A 23,243-nucleotide genomic window follows, 5' to 3' on the forward strand; every position below is an offset into this window, starting at 1 on the left:
CTCTGAAGCAGCCACGTGGCAGCTGTGCCTCAGCCGCTTCTCCCTCCGGGGGCAGAGGCTGGATCACACTCCCAGAACCCCTGTTCCCACAAAGTCCACACTGAACTCTCACTTTGTGTTTGGCATTTATGGGTTGATAATTCTGGAAACTGCCACAGCTGCTGGTAATCCACTCTCCTGAAGTCCCTCCAGCCCATGGCCACCCTGAGGCCAAAACTGTGGACTCATGTGGGGCTGGGCTCTGCTCCCTGAAGGCTGCAATGGCTCCTTCCTGTCGGCCTGCCAGGCTGTCTTCAGCAGGAGGTTTGTTTCTCTCTGTCACTTTGTGGGTTCTGTAGTCCTAAAGTTTGTTTAGAGTCATTTTTATAGGTATGTGAGGTGGGTATGGAGGGGGCATGTGGAATTTTCCTGCTTCTACATCACCATCTTGGCCCCCCCCCCAATTTTTTTAAAAGAGGAAAAGGATTCATATGTACAAAAATATTTATATAGCAGTTATTTTTGTAGTGGCAAAGAACTAGAAACTATTGAGGTTTCAATCATCTGAAGAATGACTAAAAAACTATGGTATATGAATAGAAAGTAATATTACTGCATTGTAAGAAATGATAACAGGGTCAGGTTCAGAGATGCATGGGAGGACTCATGAACTGATGCAGAATGAAGTGAGCTGAACCAAAATAACATATAAGAACTAAACATTATAAAACTAACCCTGAAAAACTTATGAACTCTGATTAACATAATGACCAACCATCATTTTAGAGGGAGAATGAATGGTTCCTCACCTCCTGACAGAGAGGTGATGGTCTAAACATGCAGAATGAGATACACATTTTTCACCATGACCAATTTGGGAATTTTTATTTTTGCCTGACTATGCATATTTGTAACAAAAGTTTTCCTTTCCTTTTCTTTTTTTTTTTCAGCAGAGGAGGGAGGAAGTGGGAGAGAAAATAAATGCTTGCTAACTAAAAAAAATATATAATTATAAAACAAAATCTATCTTCCCTAAGCAGTGGCTTTATTCTTACCTATGTGGGAAACATTCCACACACACAAAATAATTTTTGTTACTTTTAGATTTTTTCACAAATCTCTCCTGAGGATTATCACTGCCTTTGAACAAGTTTTGTATTCTGTATATGGAAAGTATCATCTAGAATAACTTACCTTTATAGAGTATTTTTATTGTAAAGTGTTTTACCTACATAACTTAATTTGATCCCTATTACTTATTGATAAGCACAAGAATTATCATAATTTTATAGAAAAAGAAACCAACTGGGGTTGGGGAGAGTGGGAGGGGCAGGGAGGAATTGTTTCTGCTCTTCACAGGCATGTGAAAAACTCCTCTGCAAAATTTCCAGCATGGAGCTACAAGACACAGGGGAATGGGGCTTTTCCTATGTATGTAAAGTGATGTAGTGGAAAGATTATGGAATTTACATAAAGAATCCTTGGTTCAAATCCCAGAGTTTACACTTCCTATGAAACTTCTTATAAGTTCCTCAATCCCTCCAAGCCTCAGTTTGCTCAACTCAAAATGGGGACAACAATGAAAAGATTATTTGTACTGTTTCACAGAACTATTATTTCTGGGAACACATTTTTTAATCCTTAAAGTGCTATATATAAATTCAATCTATTGTTATTACAGTAATATGTGTTACCTAAAACACAATCTGTAACATAAACATCAGGTAAGAGTTTAATAATTATTGCTTTACCTTATCAGTTACTGAGAACTGGGGGTAGATGAGAGAGGTGGGCTAGGAGAAGTGGCAGCAAGGCCTTCCCTTGGGCAATGAAAAGAATTTAGTCCATTGTTTTTGCCAAGCATGTTCCAGTACACCCTTTTCCTTACCTCTATAAGTACCTGTGGCTGAGATGAGGGGGGTTGGGAGGAATTGTTTTCATGCACTAAAAGAATCAACTGGCTTTGCAAAACAAACAAATCCAAAATGAATATGCTTTATAGTAGATTAGCAATATAAACTTTATTTACCTTTTTTTTTTTTAAAAACAAATTCATCTTTATTTTCAGTTCCGAATTCTCTACCTCCTTCCTTCTCTCCCTCCCCTCCTCTTATATTTTCAAATATGGAAGCTTAACTTTAGAATCTAAAGAGGTATTGGACAGGGTATGGGTATGGAGTTGGGAAGACCTACGTCCAAGTCTACCTTTGACAGTTATTAACAGTGTAAACCTGCTTAAGAACTACCTACTCAGTCACCAAAGGTTAGATCTGCCTTCTGGGGAGTTTCCTTTAAGGAAGAAGTTCCTTATGCTGATAAAATCAGAGATACTTAGTAATAACTTCATTCTAAGTTTCTGAAGATGTTTTCTAGATATTAAAGAACCACAAACTGACTTGGGGAGCCAAGGATATCAACATTTCAGCAATCTAAAACTGAAAGGCAAGATCCCAAGCTATTAAATACTCAAAAGAGGCATACCTTGATTGGAGTATTTATCTCTTCTGAAGATTTGGGATTTTGCTCATTTTGATTTTCTTTCTTTTCAGTAGGTGACAATACATCAATATCTCCCTCATCTTCAAAATCATCACTGTAATTTTCTGAAGGAAAAAGAAAAACACACACAAAAGGAAAATATTTCAAAAATTTTAAATTCCAGAAAAATGTTATGTGGGCTTCCAAATAAAATGAAGCACAATTAATCATGATTTCTTCCAAAGCCATCAAGAAGGTATACTTTAGATTAAACTTGTTCTATTGAGAATGTCTCAGCTCTCACAACTATTTTTAGTATTTTGGGGATTAAAAAAAATTTATATACTTTCAATAGTTTTCATTTTTTGAACTTTTTTATCATCTAAAATTCCTTCTTTCTTCCCAAATACTCACCTCTTCCTAACTTCCTTACTTCTGGTTAGGGTACCACCATCCTTTCAGCCACCTAGGTTCATAAATGCAGTCACAGCCTTTTTCCTTCTTCCTCATCCCTCATATCCAGTTAGTTACCAAGTCTTGTCTATTGTACTTCTGCAATCACCTTTTGTCACATGTCCCCTTCTCTTCACTCATAAGCATCGCCTGTTGTTTGTGCCTCCTCTCTGGTCTCCCTGTGTCTAGTTTCTTTTCCTTTTCCAATACACCTTTCACATGGTTGCCAAAGTGATACTGCTAAAGTCCACATCTGACCATGTCCCTTTCTCCAGGGACTCCCCTCCTGCCTCTAGGATAAAATATACCTCCTCTTGAGGAAGAAGACAGAACTGAGGCAATATATAATGGCTGTCAGGAATTTTTAGAGAAAAATCTTACTGGTCACATCAAATGTGGGAAAAAATGCCCCTCTCAGCTGTTAATATTTAAATAAACTGTTATGGATGCAAGAAATAAGATTTAGGTCTTACCTATCAGAACATTATTATAGGAAGAGGAGACTGAATTGAAATTTTTGAGTGAAGGCTATATATATATATATATATGTAATAGTACTTTGTGAAAAAGCAGTATAATGAGTAAAACATCTATAGGGTTCTCTTTGAAGGCATCCTTCCTCTTTTAGAAAAGTTACCTGAAAATTAACTCTGAACAAATCTTGTCATACTTGAAATATAGTGAGAGAAAATGAACAGTGAAAATCTTTAAAAAAAAAAACCAACATTACTCAAACTATAACTCTTTAATGGTTTATGTTGGATTAAATTATTATAGTTCCAATTTGGAAACCAGTTCATATTTTTTTTTCTAAAGCAATTAGAGTTAAGTAACTTGACCAAGGTTACACAGACCAGTTCATACTGTAGTGAGTAAAAGGAGCTAAATGAATAAAAACTCAAACAGGAATTGAACTGTGAAAATTTAACCAAAATAATTTATCCTATTTTCTTTTAAATAGAATTCTTTTTTATGAGAGGCAACATAACAGTGGTAGAGGGATTTTCTTCATCGGGAGTTCCCTATATGAATAAAATAAAAATCTGACACTGAAATCCTCCAAAACAAGAAGCTTGAAATGCGGTATTATATTTAGAAAAGATATTATAATGCTTATGGTTCAAGAAAAGCCCTAGAATCATAACGGCCAAGGCTTTAGTTAGGATCTGTCTTTAGCTCCCACTTCTTTTCCCTCTCCCCTTCCAAATAGGTACACTCATTCATCCTGTGGACACTGGACTGATCTTACCCTAAGATTGGCTGTTACCCTACATAAGGGATATAAGAAGCTCCTGGCCAGAACAGGATTTTGTTTTGTTTCAGGGGTCACTTGTTTGCTAGTGCTATACACTTGCTCTGCCAACATCATGTCATCCCTTCTACTGTGGGGGTGTTTCTTGCTTGCTTCCCTAAACCCTTTGACAGTTGTTGTGCCTTACTTTCTGACAGCTGTGCCCTTTTGTGCACTGAACTGCCTGAGCACACTCAAGATTATCTATTTTGTAGCAATAAGGTAATTATAAATTTTCAGTCTTAGTATATCGACTGCTGAGATGAGACTACAATACGGGATATTTTGTGGGGTATATTTATGGGGTATTTTAAAGGATTTACATAACAGTTTGTTAGCAGCCAGAACTCTATAACCTGCCTCCCTGACAAGTCAAAGCTCCTTCCACAAAACCACACTAATTTTCCTTTTAACTGATGGTATTCTCATCTTACAATGTCTCTTTCCACTCACTGCAAAATGTAGCTCATATTATATCTTTAACAATATTGCTTTAAGACCAACATGGAATTACCTGCTATTTCTTCATGTTTAGAATCATCCTCATTTTCATCTTCAGTCAATTCCATTTCGGTTTTATTTCTATATAAAACATTTATGTTAATTAGAGTTATATTTGAACTATGCTATTATCAAGGCAAAATTCTAGGCATATTTATGTTATCTCTAAAGCCATTAATTGCCCTAATCACTCTTGCATTAAAGCAGAAATTAGAGCTTTGGAGATTGATGGAGAATGTTTGAAAATAGGAAGAGAATGATCAATTACTTATTAAATGCTTACTATGTACTAAGCAGTGGGAATACAAAGACAAAAAAAAGGGTTTTTTTTTTCTTTTTCTGGAAACATAAACAGTCCCTTTCCTCAAGGAGCTTCATTCTAAAGGGGGAGACAGGAGGAAGGTGCCAGTCAACACTTAGAACAGCGAAAGTGCTTAATAAATGTTTGGATAATAATGTGGACAGATATCAGTCAGTCAATGAACATTTATTAAGTGTCTAATATATGCCAGGTACTGTGCTAAGCACTGGGGATACAAAGAGAGCAAAAAGACAGTCCTTACTTTCACAATATAATGGGGGAGGTAACATACAAAAAAAATAGTTATAAACAAGCTATATCCAGCAAAAAAAAAAAATAATGAACGGGAAGGAGGGTGAGCACTAAAGTTAAGAAGAATTGTAAAAGACTTCCTGTAGTAGTTGGGATTTTAGTTAGGACTTGAAAAAAGCCATGGAATCCAGGAGGCTGAGTTGAGGAGGGAGAACATTCCAAGCATGGGGGACATCCAGTGAAAATAAAATGCCCAGAGTAGGGAGATGGAGTGTTTTATTTGAGGAAGGGTAAAGAGGACTATGTTACTAGATCTAAGGGTATGTGAGAGGTATGTGTGTGAGAGGTGTGAGAAGACTGGAAAGGTAGGAGGGGGCCAAGTTATGAAGAGTATAGAACACCAAATAAAGGATCTGATATATGATCCCGTAAGTTACAGGGAAATTTCTTATTGTTTAGTCATTTTCAATTCTGTCTGACTCTTTATGATCCCATTTGGGTTTTCTTGACAAAGATAATGGAATGGTTTGCCATTTCCTTCTCCAGCTCATTTTATAGAAGAGGAACTGAGGCAAAGAGGGTTAAGTGACTTGTCCAAGGTCACACAGCTAGTAACTGTCTGAGGTGATATTTGAACTTCCTGACTCCTGGCTCAGTGCCACTTCACTATCCCATATGAGGAAATACTGGAATACATTGTGTTGCACGGTCAGGTCTGCACTTGAGGAAGATCATTCTGACAGACAGGAAGATGGTCTGAAGTGGGGAGAGACTTGAGGCAGGCTGACTCACCAGGAGGCTATTGTCCAGAAGTAAGGTGATAAGGGCCTGCACCACAATCGTGGCAGTGTCAGAGGAGAGAAGTGGGTCTATATGAGAGATGTTATGAAGGTAAAATCATAAGGCTCTGGCAATAGATTGGATGGTGGGGGGTGGGGTTGGAGAAAGTGTAGTACTGAAGGTGACACTGAGATTGGAGGACTGAGAGGATGTCGGTGCCCTTGAGAGGCATGAAGGTTTGGGAAGAAAGATAATGAATCCAGTTTTAGATACGATGAGTTTAAGACGTCTATAGGACGTCCAATGAGCAATGTCTATTAAGCAATTGGAGGTTAGCTGAGAGGTTAGGGTTAGATAAGTAGATCTGAATATCATAAGCATAGAAATGATAATTGAATCTATGAAAGACGAAGAGATGACCAAGTGAAAGAGTATGGAGGAAGAAAAGATGAAAGCCCAGGTCAGAGACCTGGGGAACTACTCAAGGTTATTTATACCTTATATGCCAAGTTCCATCTAGGGTGAAAGCTGAACATGGGCCAAAAATCAAAGATCCATTAAAAAGGCAAAAGGATTTTAGTGAGGGTCTAGTTATATCAAATATAGTGTACCCCATGAAACAGTATCTGTCACTTTTGTTTATGACAGCCATTCAATTCTCTTTCTCAAGTACATGGAGAGTTGAATTTCCCAGGATGCAAGATTCCAGGCAGACAAAAGGGCAGTAGCAATATCAATATAGTCTGAACCAGAATCACTCATTACAGTACAGCCGGTCTCCTATTTCTTACCTTTTTTCCTAAGATCTCACCATCTCTCCACTAATTTTCCTTCATTAATTTTGTCATCCCTACCACAATTTTATAATGTCAGAGAAAAAAAATAAAATGGTAATATTTTGGTAAGGATTTACATTTTTTCTGGCCATTCTCTTCAATTTTGTTTAAAAATAAAATAAAACCAAACCAAACCAAAATCCCAAACAGTAATGTTACATTTCTTCTTATTCAGGTTAAGAGTACTGTGTTTTTAGCTTAAATGTATCTCGTATCTAAAACAGTGTGTTCTAATATATAATGATATTATTTCTATTTTTTCAATCCTAAACAAAATTAAATTTCTATTTTTGATGGAAAATAATTATTTGAGGGGAGATATTACAATAGAAACCAGAATTCTTGGTACTGTCAAATGTATACTTCTTCATGAATACCAAGCAAGAACATTTCATTTCCAGTTTATTAAAAACTGAGTTATTTACAGTATTGATTATTTGCTATATTAACTATTGTCTGTGTTTTCATTGACTGTACTATGGACTTGATTTCCTGGTAATATCTGTATTTCTTACAGTACTAATGTAACATACCTGAAATTTTAATAAATTTAAAGCTGATGCCAGATTTTTCTAGGATAGATATAAAACACACCAAAAGGAGCATAAGAATTTCAATAGCACCATGGCTTTTGAAAAACCTATAAAGTAGAAAAAAAACTTCTAGTGAGTAGTGTCAGAAATGGAATCTGAAGCTAGTTTTTCCTAAGACCAGGTCCAGAACTCTATCCATGACACCAAACTGCCTTTTCAGTTTATAGATGATATCCAACAATAGTCTATACAGGTATTAAGCTCAGGAGATATATACCCTACAATCTGAAGTGTATGCATATTCTTTTTTTTTTTTAAAGCAATTGGGGTTAAGTAACTTGCTCAAGGTTACATGGCCAGTTATTTCTGGGTGTGGTGCTAAGTATCAGAGCCTGGATTTGATCCCAGGTCATCCCGACTCTGGGGCTGGTTCTCTTACTCACTGAGCCACCTGGCCGCCCCTAAGCAATTGGGGTTAAGTAACTTGCTCAAGGTTACACAGCCAGGTGTTTCTGGGTGGGTGCAAAGTGTCTGAGCTCGGATTTGATCCCAGGTCATCCCGACTCTGAGGCCGGTGCTCTTACTCGCTGTGCTACCTGGCCGCCCCATTTATGCATATTCTTTAAAGTTCCTAGAAATTATCTTGATTTTAGATCATTTGCTTCTTTCTCATAAAACTGAGAGTGACAGATGTTCACATAAATGATTTCCAATACATTATGACATAGTTACATTTCATCAAATTTAGTTACTGAATTAAACGATGGTACCTCCTCTAAAACTGTTTTCTTTGCCTTCTGAAAATCTTTTTCAATATCCTCTGAGTGGTTAGCAGTATAAGAAACACTATTATATTCCCCACCTTAAATACCACTTTCTTTTTCTGGCTTCTTTTTGGATTGTTCATTGCTATTATAATGAAACCCAGGGACTCTGTGTTGTCTCTCACAATGGAAAGTGAGAGAAATCTGATAAACTAATTCACAATAATGTTTTAGTGACTTAACGTCATTCTCTACCATATTTTCTTCAAGTAAAGAGTCCTCTAGAATAAGGAAGAATACTTTACTCTAGGGAATGAGTAACTCCACTTTAACGAGTGGAATTTCAGATGAGGGGGAGAGGTAGGTAGAGCAGGAAAACCTTTCTAATGCTTCTCCAGTTATACAGGCCAGGCCACTTACAGACAAGAAGAATCCTTGATATATTTGGCAAAGAACGGAGTAATGATCTAACTTCTGTTTTTCAAACTTGAAATTATGTACCTATCCTCAGTGATCGATTGCAAAAATAATACATTTACGTCTTGTCCGTGGACACGTTCTGACGTTACCCGAGTAAGTCTCTCAATTGTGTAGACTCACGAGAGTCCAGCTCCTTATTTAGCCTTGAATAATCAATGGTTGATGTCAGGCCTCTCTCGAGCGCGGCGAAAAATCTTTCCTTCTCTTCCTGTTCTTCTAAGGTATCCAAGCCCAAAGCGCCGAGATTAGGCCCAGAAGCAACAACTGAATCTAAATCGGAAAGAAATATTCAGCAACATTTCCAGTAAATTTACTTCACTAATAAATACCCACATAAAAAAAAGTTATAAAAACTGTGAAAATAACCAAGACTCTTTTAACCTAATTTTCTTCTCTTCTCCATTCTCTATCTCCCTCACAGTATCATAGATGAGAAATTTTTTAAAATGACATATTGGGGCATAAGGGCTCCACGGAGGAGATCTAAAGCTTCAAGGAAGTTTACTAAATTATTTTAGACAAATAGCTCATTCAATCAACGCCCTCCAGAGAAAGAGGTTCCTAAATATTCCCAGATCAATCCGTTCTTCAAAATGTAAATGTAGTTTTAATAACTTTAGTTAATTGATTTCAAACCCATACCTCCAAACCCTTGTGCCCCCCCCCCCCCCCCAAAAAGCCCTTTTCTCTTACCGTTTGTTTCTAAACTGTCTCTGCTTATCACAGAAGTCCCACTGCTCTTGCGGAGGTGTACCTTGCCAGTAACTTCTTCCATCTCAACACCAGGCCGGGAAACGTTTTGTGATTTCAAAAAGTTTACATTTGTTCCAAGTGCTCCTAGAAATAAGGATAAAGGCAGTTGAATAATTATCTTTAGAAAATGCTTTAGGGCAAAATGGAGTATCTTAATAAAGAATTACTACAATAAAATTTTGTGTTGAAGCCATGAAAAAGCATGCAATCTAGCACAGCAGTTATATAATACTCCATCAAAATTCACTAAGAAAAAAGTCTAAGTACATAATTTCATTACTCACTCAAAATACAGCTTCTTTTAAAGATTCTATTGAAAAAATAATTTTAGTATGCTGGTTCATGATTTCTAGTCATGTAGCATGGAAAATCACAATCTCCAAAGAGTCAAAATCACAGGTAAAACAACAGGTAATGGTGTTCTTTCTGGGACTCATGGTAAACATAAGCAGGCATTAGCAATTATCAAAGAATACTGGTTATATAAAAGTTGTGTAAAAGACACTTGGGAAATATATAACTGGAAAAGCAGTTGGGTCAATTATGTAGCAAGAAAGAAGAATAACACATAGAATGCTATGATGGTATCCACAAAACATTAGAAGACCCTAAAGGGAAAATTTCCAAGGCACTGGGTAGATCTTCTATGAAGTACTTTTAGAAGGAAGAAGCCAAGTATGAGAACATACTGCAAGGTTACAAACTGAATCATTGAAGGAAATACCCACAGTAATGAGAAAGTCCAGTATACATTTCTATACTTAGGAAACCCAAACATTTACTATGATATCCCCTATACTTACTATATATCTGTGTGTATGTGTAGATATATATACACATATATTTCATTTTTAGAATGAATGCTTCTGATTTACTACATTAAAAGCATTTAATCAATATGCTATGACAGTTTAGGAAAGACTTTCTACCCTGACCTCTTGTACTTGCACTTTTTATCTTGAAAGAGCTTGGGTTAGACTTAAATCAATCGTGCTCAATGGTCTTTGGGATTATAAACTAATATAGAAAGAAGCCAGAAGTAAATCATATGATAAATATTATTTATAATAAAGGACTATTACAGAACAAAATATATCTTTTATCAGTGGAAATGTCACATCAAGAACAGATGTGGAAAATATTTTTAAAGATACCATTTTTCTCTATATACTCATTCTCTAATGAAAACTTATTACAACTTCTTAAAAAATTTTAATATAAATCAACTGACATAAGAGGAAGAGCCTAGAAACTATCTCAGTCACAAATATTTGCCAAGAGAAGAAATATCATAACCAAAGGTTAGAGAGATGATTGTATGTTTTGTTATATAGAAATATATGTTATATACATACATATATGTACACACATGTTGATACACATATACACATACCTATATGTACACATATGATTCTATATAACACAAGATTTATAAACAGTATTATCTCAAAATTATGAGAAGCAAGGAAGCTTAGTGAGAGACAGTTAAGCTGTCACAGAACTAGTGAACTTGAGGGTTGGAAGGGACCACAGCAACTGTCTACTCCAGCCCATACCTGAGGAAATCTCCACTATGCCATAGGAGACAAGTGGTCATCAGGCCTCTTTTTGAAGCCCTCCAAGGAGGGGAAGGACCTAGCACCTCTCAAGGAAGAAGATTCAACCTCTGGCCAGCTCTAATTGTCAGAAAAGTTTTTCCTGACATTAACACTAAATTGATCTCTTTTCAACTTCTACCTGGCATTTATGGATAAAAGTGGAAGATTATCAAACATAAAAAGAGACCTACAAAATTTTTTTTAAATAACAAATTCTCTTCAATGTCGAAGACAATGAAAATCAAACAGTTGAATTTTATCATCAGTCATGCTTTAAGGGGAAATTAGAAAAGGAGCTGAAGGAAAAAAAGATGAGAAAAGTAGCTATATTTTTAAAAAAGCATCCATAAAATTTTCAAGCAAAGACTTGAATGAGTTCTTGTTGTAAATTATTGTAGTAGGGGGTGGTTCTTTGTCTGATATGGCTTAGATTTTTGTGGCTACTGGGGTTCCATCCAACCCTAAATTCTATAATTCTCTGATAATCTAAAAGATGCTAAAGTACTGAATTATTTTATAAAATTAAAGAAAGCAAATTAAAATTATTTTAAAAATTAAAAATGTTATCAGAATCTGTAGTCTTTGAAAGAGGTTAAATATTTTAAATTTTAATAATGTTTGCAGAAAGAATAGCTCACTAGCTAACAGACATTAAAATAACCTGGTGTTTATGCCATTCAAAATGCCTTTAAAGTCACAGATGATATACTGTAGTTAGTGTCTGTAAAATGAGATGGTTCATGTATTTTTAATAAAAACAAATATTTTTAGTTAAAAAAATATAAAAGCATCCATAGTGGAGATACACATTAGAGGCAACAAAAGTTTAAGGATATTAATTGTCAAGGTATCTGCAGGAAGGAAAGATACCAAAGGCATGGGAAAAAATTCTGATCTTATTTTCACTAACATAAAAAGGTGGTCAAAAGAGTATCAGGAACTGTATACCCATATGTCTGTTCATATATCTCTAAACAGTTTCATGATGATAATCTACAATGTATCAAGAACATCCTTGATGAAGGTATAACAAAAGAACAAACAGGTTTTGACAAATAATGCTGTTATAGCTGAAAGCTTTGCAAAATCACATAACTGACTAAAAGGTTGGAAAACACAAACACACATGCATTTTTTGACTATAAAAATGCAACTGCTTTGGTAAAACAAAAAGATACCTTCAAGGCTTTCCATTAATGCTAGGTTTCTCTCTTACATATGTTAAAGTTGTATAAGTCTCTCTGAAAGATCTAGAAAAAAAAGTTCAATGCTCTAACTTCTAATGTTATAGAAGAAATAAAACAGGTAAACATACTTAGTCATTAATAAGTCAGTCAATAAGCATTTATTAAGAGCCTATTATGTGCCAGGCACTATGCTAACACTGCTGGCCTAAGACTGTTTGCAACGGGGAGGCTCATGATGTGTGAGAGCAGGTAGCAACATTTTACAAGAGAAGAAATTCAAAGAAGAGTTATAAAGGATGCCATTCGAGAAATCTGGAACCAAAATAAAAGATGGACTAGTCTGAGCATGAGATAACTGATGAACAGGCCACATGTTCTAATAGTTTCCACAGAATGTTAAGAAACAGATAAGAAGACACCTCCCTGCAGCAAATTTATAGTGACACAGGATGGGTAGGCATGGAAGGTCTGTGATCTATAATACTGAAGAGGCCATTCACATAATGAGATCACAGACCCACCGGAGTATTTTTTTTGTCTCAGCTTTAACTACAGAATTCAAAAGGAAGTAAAAAGACACTGATTTCCTTTATTGGAAATAATTATTGATGATCCTACTCTTTCAATGGTTAAAACTGTAATATATATCCTCCTTTTTGCTTAAAACTAAGCTTAGTTCTAGAATGTAAATTTGTATGTAATTACAAATTCTATCAAGTTGACCGGGATTTATATTTTTTGAAACAGAAAATTTGATGTCCTGCATCCTTTTAAACTTAACTAATTGATAAGTATCATTATACTTAAAGCATCTGATGAGACTATTAAAAAGAAACAAATTAAATGAAAAATAATAGTAATTCATATGCAATATTTTTCCTGCTAGAAATGCCTTGTGAGTACAACTGAAACAAAATCAACCACAAAATAAGAGGGAGAGAGAGAATTTGGAACTCAAAATTTTAAAACAAATGTTAAAAAATTTTTGTTTACTTATAATTGTGAAAAAATAAACATAAGATATAAACACACACCTATTCTGTTTATATCTCCTAAAAAATTGTTTTCTCCTATGACTGAAAAAAGTTCTGTTCACACTTTGTTGTATATCCATCACTACTTTCCAAAATACCATCCTCTCCCCAACCCCAGTAGAAGCAATCCTTCCCTAGTAACAAATATGCACAGCCAAGCAAAACAAATTAACACACTGAGTATGAGCAGAATTCTAGACTTTCAGTACATTAACCCTCTGTCCAATGGTGAGAAGTATGTCTTAGAACTTTGCTTATCTTTCACTCTAACTCTTGCTTTATATTCAAAGTCAAAGAGCTGAAGAATGTTATCTCCTGCTATATCATTCAAAGGAATTACGTGTAATTTTGTCATATGAGAGAGAGAAACTTTGGTGGAGTTCCTCAAAAGCAGTATTTTGCATTACCAAATCAAATGTTTCTTTTATAGCTAAGAAGTGTAGTATCTTTAATTTTAAATTACACATATGTGTAGTTTTGGTTTTCTATTATGTCATACTTTTTGTGACCCCATTTGGGTTACTTGGCAAAGATACTGGAGTGCTTTGCTATTTCCTTCTCCATTTCATTTTACAGATGAGGAACTGAGGCAAAGAGTTAGGTTAAATGACTTGCTCATGGTCACATAGTAAGTGTCTGAAGTCAGATTTGAGCTCATGGAGATGAATCTTTCTGATTCTAAGCCCAGTGTTTTATCCACTGTGCCACCTAGCATGTGTGTGTGCGTGCGTGTGTGTGTGTGTGTTTATTGTATTTATTCAGTTTGTGGATGCAGAAATTAGCCAAATAAAAATAAATAATGCTGTGGCCAGAATATAACATTAAATTAAAATTAATGCTGGTCAAAATGTTTTTTTTTTCTCCCCCGCCCCATTTCAATATATACATATCATTACTATGACTATCTTGGGAAAAATTAAAAAGAAATAGACATGCTTTATGTTTAACAATAAACCTCAATATTCTTTTTTTGGTATTGGCACAGATAATATCATAAAAGACAAAACAGAGGAACATGATTATATAAAAATAAAAATTTAAACAAGTAAAATCAATGCAGTTAGAAAAGAAAGCATAAAGACTGGGAAAAATCTTTTCATTAAACATCTCTGATGAAGTCTGATATCCAAAATCTAACAGTAACTTAAACAAATCTATAAAATTAAGAGTTAATACCTGACAAGTGTTCAAAGAATATGAATAATTTTCAAAAGAAGAGACAAGACTGTCAATGACAATCCAAAAAAGTGTTCAAAATTGGTCATGAAATGCAAATTAAAATATCTGAGAGTTATCAATTCACACCAACCAATTTGGCAAAGATGGAAAAATTCAATGTTGGAGGGACTCTGAGAAAACAAAAAATTTATGGCTAAGAATTAAAAAGGTCAAACATTTTGAGGGAAAATTTTAATTATGCAATAATTAAAAATCCTATTTTACCATTCTCTTTTGTTTTGTTGAAGAATTTAATCCATTCACATTTTCTTTAATAACCTCCCTCTTTTCCCCAGTTAGCATTCGGTCCAGGTGAATTGTAGCTTTAAATCTTCCCTGTCACATCCCACCATCTAATATCTTGTGTTACATTCATTTGTGGGGCTTTTTTCAAAGGAATGTTATTTTATTTCATCCCTATATTTACTCTTTTGAGCCCTTTTAATGATGTAGAAGATAACTTCTGTGTACACATTCTAGTTTTTACTCTCTGTATGTTCCTCACACAGCATTAGAATTTTTAAAGACAACCCTTGCTCCCTCCTCTGTACAGCTCACACATGAGTGCAATAACATTCTGCTTATCTGTCTCTCTCAAAAGACAACCCAAAGTAAAGCTTGTGTCATATCTCCCTACCTTCAGGGGAATATATCTTGATATCTCTCAAATCTTTTCCTGCCTCTGGTGGCATCTGACTCCTGCTCCTCATTCACCCCTCCACACTCAGTGCTCTTACTTTCCCAGAGTCCCAGAAATAGAAATAAAGAGAGATAAAATCACTTCTTTTCTTCCTGAAATCAAGTTGTATCACCTCCCCTGATTCTCCTTCCTCACTTCCTGCAGTCCAAGCAACTTTCTTCTGTTCTTCCCCAAACCCAAAATACTCCTTCAGTTATGAGGCAACATGGAATTTAACCTGTGATACACTCACTAATTTAATTCTTCCTGCTTCGAATAAATGAACGAAGCATTTCTTAAGCATTATGTTAAAGTGTTTTTTCTCAGGGTGTCTTGGCTACCCTTGCTTGCCACCCTTTCATCTTTCTGACTCTTTACTCCCTGAGCTCTTTCAGACCCATTATGTTCTCTAATTTCTTATTAGTTTCAAAAATTAAGTTTTAAAAAATACCCTTGCCTTTTCCTAGAAGCATAAGATTATGTTGCTTAGTCCATTCTTATTTACTATACTTGTTCACCTTCTAAGTGTCTCATTTGTTTGGTGTACTTGTATGATACATACCCGGCTTACCTCTGTTTCTTTTTGAAAGAATGACTCATATTCTTCCCTTCTCCTGTATAAGAATACAATTTATTCTCTAGTTCCTCAAGGAAAAATACCAATACTGAGCCATTAGAATTGATTGTCCCTGAAGATAAAACTTTCTCTTGGTTGCCCAACACACATGTGCATATATGTATACACAAATATATATGCATACATGTATAAACATATGTATAGTACATATATATACATGCATATACTTTAAACAGAAGTCTCAGAGTTTAGCCAAGGTATTTCTTAGTGGGTTTAACTTGAGGTTTCTTTCAGTCAGCAACGCAAGAATCCCATTTATAGAGGGCCTCTTTAAAAAAAAAAAGTTAAAATGGGATGCTCGTGTACCCTGTCTGAATATAGCAACAAATTTTTTTATCTTGCAGAATCTTTATTAAACATCTCTTAATGGAGCCTTCTTTGCTCTTAAGCTCACCCACAACTTTATAAGATGGTGTCTTTGCAGAGTGCTTGCAAGGCTTTGTATGGTGATTTAATAGCAATACAGTCCGTAATCATCAGAACAGACAGTTTTGATACATTTATTGGTATATGGCACATCCTTGTAGTATACTGTTCACATATCCAAACCATTTCCTATGTCTTTATTTCTGCATAGCTGAGTTCAGAACACAGCAAGGAAAAGAAAAAAGGTACATGCAGGCAGAAATGTGACGAATTTACATTTAGTTCATGCCCCCACCCTTATCACCCCTTATGAGACATCCAGTGCCTTTATTTATTCCTTGTATGGCCCAAAAACCCAAACAAGCTATGTTACTGGGAATTGTGATTATGTACTGCAATTACTCCTTCTCCCACTCTGACAAGAAAAAAGAAAAGAAAACTACTATTTAAGTAGCAGGTATCTATCAGGAAGACATCTGAAATGAATGTATATCAATATTTTCAAGGACAAGATTCAGAAACTAAGAGAAAGATGTTTCCATAAGGCATTCCCAGGAATCTTACAGAATGCCATTAGTTTCTACTAATCATCATACCTTTATGTAAGTTATCATCTATATTATTCAGCTTTTTTCAAGTTCAAAATTATCTAATCATCCTAATGAGAATAGACCTATTAAATATGGCTCAATGTTACTCTACACAAGAGTTAAATTCCTTCAAAACTCTTCAGATGAAATATTTTTAGAAAAAAAATCACATTTTAAATATATTAAGAAATATTATTTAGGGGTGGCTAGGTGGCGCAGTGAGTACACACAAAAATACTAACCATATAACCTTGGGCAAGTTACTTAACACCAATTGCCCTCCAAAAAGGCAAAAAAAAAAAAAAAGAAATATTGAAGTTTTTAGGGCTTACTTTTAGAAATCCAAGAAGTCTCCTGTAATAAGAATAATCATCCCTGATTTATTTTTTCAATAAGGGTCTTATGCAACTCTAGCAGAAAAGGTAATTAAACACTCCAAAAATTAACTACTGGGTGTACAGGAAGAGAAATGGGCTGGGAGACTATTTATAAATGAAAGCTATTCAACATTTTAAAAGGAATTTTTATGTTATGCCCCCAAAAAATCCCAACAACTTATCTCAATAAATAAAAGTAAACACTATACATTTTCTACTTATGAAATAAACAAGGACCTAACACTCAATACAAAGACAGAAAAAAGAAAAAAGACCCACAAACTAATTTCAGTATGTTTTCTACTCTTAAAAGTTGGACATCTCTATACTCCACAATAGTTAAAATGCTTTTAAATATCCTAATGTTTATAAATAAAATACACCATTGTATCTAAAATTTCTAATTTCACTTGGCTAGTGCTCTATACACAGGTTATTTTTACGAGTCTATTTAAAATCTGCGATGACACACAAAAGTTAATCTAACTATACTACCAATGTTACCAAGTTTTTTTTTTTTAATTTAGCAACAAGTAATAAATGAACACCTTACTAAAGTGCTATTCAACAGTAGTTACTTTCCCCTAGTTTCTGTAAGGGTATGGGTGTCAAATTTTTTATACTTGCTACTTTAAGGAAAAGGAAAACTCCCAGACTTTTCAAAATGGCTTATTTTATTCATAGAACATGAGCACAGTATTGGAATGAATAACCAAATACCTGTTGAGAGTTCAAACTAAGTATAGGTCAAAAGACTGTTCCAACGGGATGCAGCAAGCCAAAAACAAAGGAGTACTGACTCTCAATGCCATAGAGATAGGCTTCTTCTTCAGGAAGCAGTGCTACAAATGGACCAGATGAGGATATTTTGAGCTATCTGAGGTACACAGAATCAGAGGATGTGAATGACAGAAGGCATCACAAAGCTCTTTCAGCTAATCCTCATATTTTATAGATGAGATAACTGAGGTATAGAAAGGTAAGGTGGCTTGCCCAAGGCCATGCTGCTAATTAGTAACTCCACTGGAACCAAATTTCAAATTAAACATTCTTCCCCCTCTAAGATAGTGCTGTGCAGCAGGCCTCTCTGCTGAAGCATTTCTAATGTGATATGCTTGGATAAATAAAAGCTGACAATTATATAACACTTTAAGGTTCGTATACTTTAGATACATAGGCACATTGACTAGAAGTGGAAGGGACCATCTAGTTTACCCCTCCCCATTTTATATTCCTCTACCACAATTTATTCATTTGGTGAGCATCCACTTTGTTTTCAGTTCTGATATAAGAAAAGTGCTACACTAAATATTTTTTGTACATACCGATCCTTTCCCCCTCATCTGACCTATCTTTGTTTTTGTTGTTGTTTTTCAAAGCAGTCATTATCTTCATCCTTCCTTCTTTCAGGTTTTCTTGGGCATGGATTCCTCAACACCTTCAAAACTGCACTGCCTTTATCACGTACTGGCTCTATTTATAACGGGTCTAGTCTAGATACTCTTCCCCTATTTGTGCCACATACTGGTGCCTTGTATACACTGGGGATTGTAAATGTACAAATGCAATTGTGCCACAGTCAGTAAAACAGATTCTGTCATTAAAAAATCCTCATCGACTTATTGTCTGCGTTTTGCTGTTTACTATCCATCCTAGTTTTATCCATCAGTATGTAAGGAGATGTTTCTATGTATCCATAACTTCTATGGATATTTTTCTTTTATTCAATTGATATTTCAAAACATACACTACAAGTATTACAATTGTATAATGATTCATTTCTGAGCTTTCTGAATATATTGTAATACACAGCAACACAAGTTTAAAATCCATATATACACACATAAACAATCTGTTAATATATTAAAAACAAGAAAAAAAATAATGTATATCCTACAATTCACTTCTTGAATTCAACAGTGATAAAAATCATTTATACTCTACTAAAATAACAGTCACATATCTCTAATCCACACTCATTCCATAAATACCATATAGATGTATGTATACACATATACATATATCAAACAAAATAATACCTAAGACAATGATAAAAAAGATCTGATAAATGTTTTCTTCAAGGCTTTCCTCTAATAAGGTACTTCCTATAAGTATGAGTGCATATATGTTTTATATATGTTTATGCATGCCTATATATAGGTATAAATACTGTATACACATGTGTACACACATATAACTCTGACAGAGCCACATATACACACATGGTATACATGCCCATTATTTTAACATATGTATACACATAAATATATGGCACCATCAAAGATACCTTACCATCTGTTGTTAAATAGAGATAACTTTGATGCATAAAAAAAGGGCAACAGATGTTCACCAAAGGTGCTTAGCATTTTTATGGAAACTGTCCTGTGCAAGGTCCAAATGGAAGAGGGATTCCCCACAGACATAGGTTGAATTTAAGATGTCCACAGGATACCCTATATTAGAGGCACAAAGAAGCCCTGTGCTAAAGGCTGATCCAAATTCAGGATACTAAGGTAGTGTATAAGCTTTAAATGAGAGACCCTCTGCTTTTTCTTTGATGCCCTTTATACAAATTGTGCACAGTTCATTGTTGATAGATTCCACAACATATATTTGGATCAGCCTTTTGCACAGGCCTTCTTTCTGTCTCAATGTTTGACCAATTTGGTCCTTAGTCACTCCACCTTTTGTTTAATTAGTCCAGTAAAATAGGGCCTCTCCTTTTATTGCCTCCTTTTATTGCCCAGTGGGTTTCCATAGTGCTTTGTGAAACTCGAAGATCCAGGATTCCAATGATAATTCCTCTATAAGCAACAAAACCCAGGATCCAACATGGAGAGGCAAAGCACAAGAGAGGTAACAACGGCACCAGGCTGTGATTCCCACCTTAAGTATCCCAATTCAAGTAGTATAAGTCAAAAGAAAAATAGAAAGAAAAACAAAAAGAAAAGAAAGACAATCCTTTGGGCGGCTAGGTGGCGCAGTGACTAGAGCACCAGCCCTGGAGTCAGGAGGACCTGAGTTCAAATCAGGCCTCAGACACCTAACACTTACTAGCAGTGTGACCTTGGGCAAGTCACTTAACCCCAATTGCCCGGCCTTCCCACCTCCAAAAGACAAAAAAAAAAATCAAGTAGTATGAGTCCCAAGAAGACAGAATGCCCTTTTCTCAGTTTTTCCCAGCTTATTCTCCACTCATCATTTCCATGTGTGTGTGGTGCAGGATGCTGTCTCTAGGGACCTGTGCCACAGTACCCCTCCCAGAGGGTACAGAGGGCAGTCTTTCTTTCAGCTAAGACACATATATAAACAAAGTTTCACTACTAGGTTTTTGCAAACTATAAACTTCTCTATTTAGCTGACAAATGACCACATACAGGTACTCTTCCTTAGGCACAAAAAAAGGACAACTGCTTAAGCCTAGGAGTGCTGGATATGGAAGAGGACTTCAGCTCTAATTCTAGCTCTGACACTTATTGTGTGACCTTATACAAGTTAATTTATCTGAGCCTCAGTTTCCTTATATATAAAACAAGAAAGCTAAATTCTGTGACCTCTGAAGTTCCATCTATCTTTAAATTTATGATCCTACATCCTCTAAATCTTACCTGCATCCCCTAAATCTGTGAATGGAATATTTGGGGGCTCTAACCAGGTGTGATTCCCATTCTATTCAGGTCCATTTCTCCATACACCAACACAAATCTCCTCTTTTAGGGATTCTCACTTGCCCAGATGATTGTGGATGGCAGCTGCTTGATGTTTTCCAAGAAAAGCTACTATGCCTCTGGAAGTGAAAGCCCTGGCTTCTTTTACTCAGTTCCCTCCCTCCCTTGGGAATACACACCTAGCTACCTGGCCCAGATTCAATAGTCTTTTGCCTTGTATCAGTGATATCTCCTCAGAAAAAGTATTACCCACAAACAAGATTCCTCTACTATCACCTCATCTGTCACTAAGCTGGATACCAACCACCCTCCGTGTCTCTTAATGAAAAAATCCTCAGGAAAACTCCTTTCTGGTGTTAGCCAAGGGCTCCTCTCTGTCTCATCCAATGTTTGGTTGTTCATTAGAAAACTTCTTTTGCTTTCTGGCATTTATCCACCCTCCTCTTTATTTGAGGATGGTCTGAGACATATACCATAGCTACTCATTTTCTATACTCCCTGTATTTATTTGTGCTTCCATGTTATGTCACGACTGGAGCTGCCAGATCCTAGTCTGTATCAAAAATGGCACATTTTTCACCAACTCACCTGGTAAACAGCTTGCCCATAGAAGTCATCCAAAATCCAGACAATTCCTACCAATTCCTATATTAATGCAACTAGCATGTTAATATACATCATCCATAATACATTACTAAATGATGGCAATCCCCACTTTTCCTCTCCCTCTCCCAGTTTCAAAAGCAGTTCAACAACCCCAATTTATTTCTCTGGCCAATTCCACTGCCCTGTAGATAAAACTGTCTGAATTATTGTGCTTTTGATGGTCCCATTTTAAAAATCTAGAGCATAAATACTCCAGTTTCCCCTCAACAATTCAATTTGGGAACTCTATCCCATCTCTTGCTTCTTTACACACTCCACTGAATTCCATAGCCTCTAATCTCTTGTGCATATATCTCACATTTATAAGATAAGTTCTTACACAAAATCTTGCTCTTTTTTCCATGCTCTTGAATCTCAGAAGGCTCTTAAGGTATTAATAAATCTGTATTTAAATTTGCTTTGCAACATCTAATTCCTAGGATATTCCAGTCCCTTGCTTTACAATCTAATAAATTTGTAGTCTCAGTTACCCTGGAAAGGCTTCTCACATATTTCCTCTTTTCCTTGAGAGAATTTCAGAGAACCCTGCTTAGGTTCTCTCTCTCAATGAAGGATCCCTAGACCTGCATCTTGTGAGACCAAAGTGACCCATTCTTCTTAGGACCTCCTGCATGCCTAACTTTCCTTAAGGCACTAATCTTTCATACCTATTCAATAAGGCTTTGCAGAGTCTCAGTCAATAAGTTCACTATGTGTCACGTGTTCCTAGATCATTATAAAAATGACCTTATTTATGCTTATGGCTCTGACAATTCTCCTGTAATGCCTGGTGTTCTTCTTGTAACAGCTGATGTTTGTTAATGGCTATCTGATAACATAAACTGTCCAGACCTCCTGATTACATTCTTATTCCTCTTCCTCCCCAGTGAACTTATATCCTTCAATAGCTCATTTTAATAGCTTACATTCTTGTTGTAGGTAGCTTACTGCTCTCTGTAAGATTCCTAGAATTTGATCTTTTCTTTCAAATTTTTTCCTTTTTGATTATCTACAAATATCCCCATGACTTACTCTCAAAATTTTTCAAAGCAATCACTGTACTGCAAAAGTTTTCCTCTTATTATAAAATTTGTAAAGACTTGTATATTTATCAAATAGATCTGATTATCTTATATTTATTCCTGTCACTCCTAGGGTACAATATTCTCTTCCCAAGGACAAGGATCATATTGTACACAGTAAATGTTTCAAGGCAGGCCATGACTCTCTTACTTCATCTGAAATTCTGATCCCTAGCCTTAGTACTTGGCATTATTGCCCCTTAAATAAATGCTTGCTCAAGCCTTTTTATAAGAGATTTTAGCAACTCACCAAGCCTCTAAGCTCTTCCTACATCTACCACATGATCAGTTCCCAGATGATCCAATAAAGATGTATCCTGAACAATGCCAAGACATTATATTACACCACCTCCAACTCTGTTCTCCCTATTAACCCCCATACAACCTTTCAAGGTTTCAGAATAACTGAGCAAAGGTACATTTGGGTACTTTAATGAAGGTACACAACTTCAGATAAAAGATATAAGGAATGGCGTTGGTGTGGATACACAATCTGAATCAACCTTAGCATGCAAACATGTTGTCATACAAACACACAGCTATATTTCACTTTCTTCCCAGTTCCATAACAGTGATGCACTGAGCATTAGATTTAAGGAATATGATGATGATGGTGGTGATGATAATTATATTATTTCATATTATCCCCATTTTACAGGTGAAGAAACTGAGGTAAGCAGAGGTTAAATAACTCGTCCATGGTCACAGAGTTATTATGTGTCATGATACTGACAAAAGGCTTCAGGATACAAAAAAGATCA

The 23,243-nt window shown here is 35.6% G+C and overlaps 1 protein-coding gene across 5 annotated transcripts in view; it reads right to left on the reverse strand.

Moving 5' to 3' along the window:
• CEP162 (centrosomal protein 162) overlaps positions 1-23,243 on the reverse strand; it is a 144,169-nt gene that overhangs the window by 72,193 nt on the left and 48,733 nt on the right. For 4 of the 5 annotated variants that reach the window (XM_069065081.1, XM_069065082.1, XM_069065080.1 and 1 more), the window contains 4 exons: positions 9,342-9,485; positions 8,738-8,918; positions 4,716-4,783; positions 2,461-2,582 (listed from right to left, as the gene is read on the reverse strand). In XM_069065081.1, the coding sequence (XP_068921182.1) occupies positions 2,461-2,582; positions 4,716-4,783; positions 8,738-8,918; positions 9,342-9,485 (515 nt within the window). Of the gene's footprint in view, positions 1-2,460; positions 2,583-4,715; positions 4,784-8,707; positions 8,919-9,341; positions 9,486-23,243 lie in introns of those variants that run through there. The other variant, XM_069065084.1, reaches the window with a different exon arrangement.

Source organism: Petaurus breviceps, unplaced genomic scaffold (assembly GCF_028583685.1).
Source record: "Petaurus breviceps papuanus isolate PSGF00001 unplaced genomic scaffold, PetGlider_PUasm1.0 90667, whole genome shotgun sequence".
Lineage (NCBI taxonomy): Eukaryota > Metazoa > Chordata > Mammalia > Diprotodontia > Petauridae > Petaurus > Petaurus breviceps.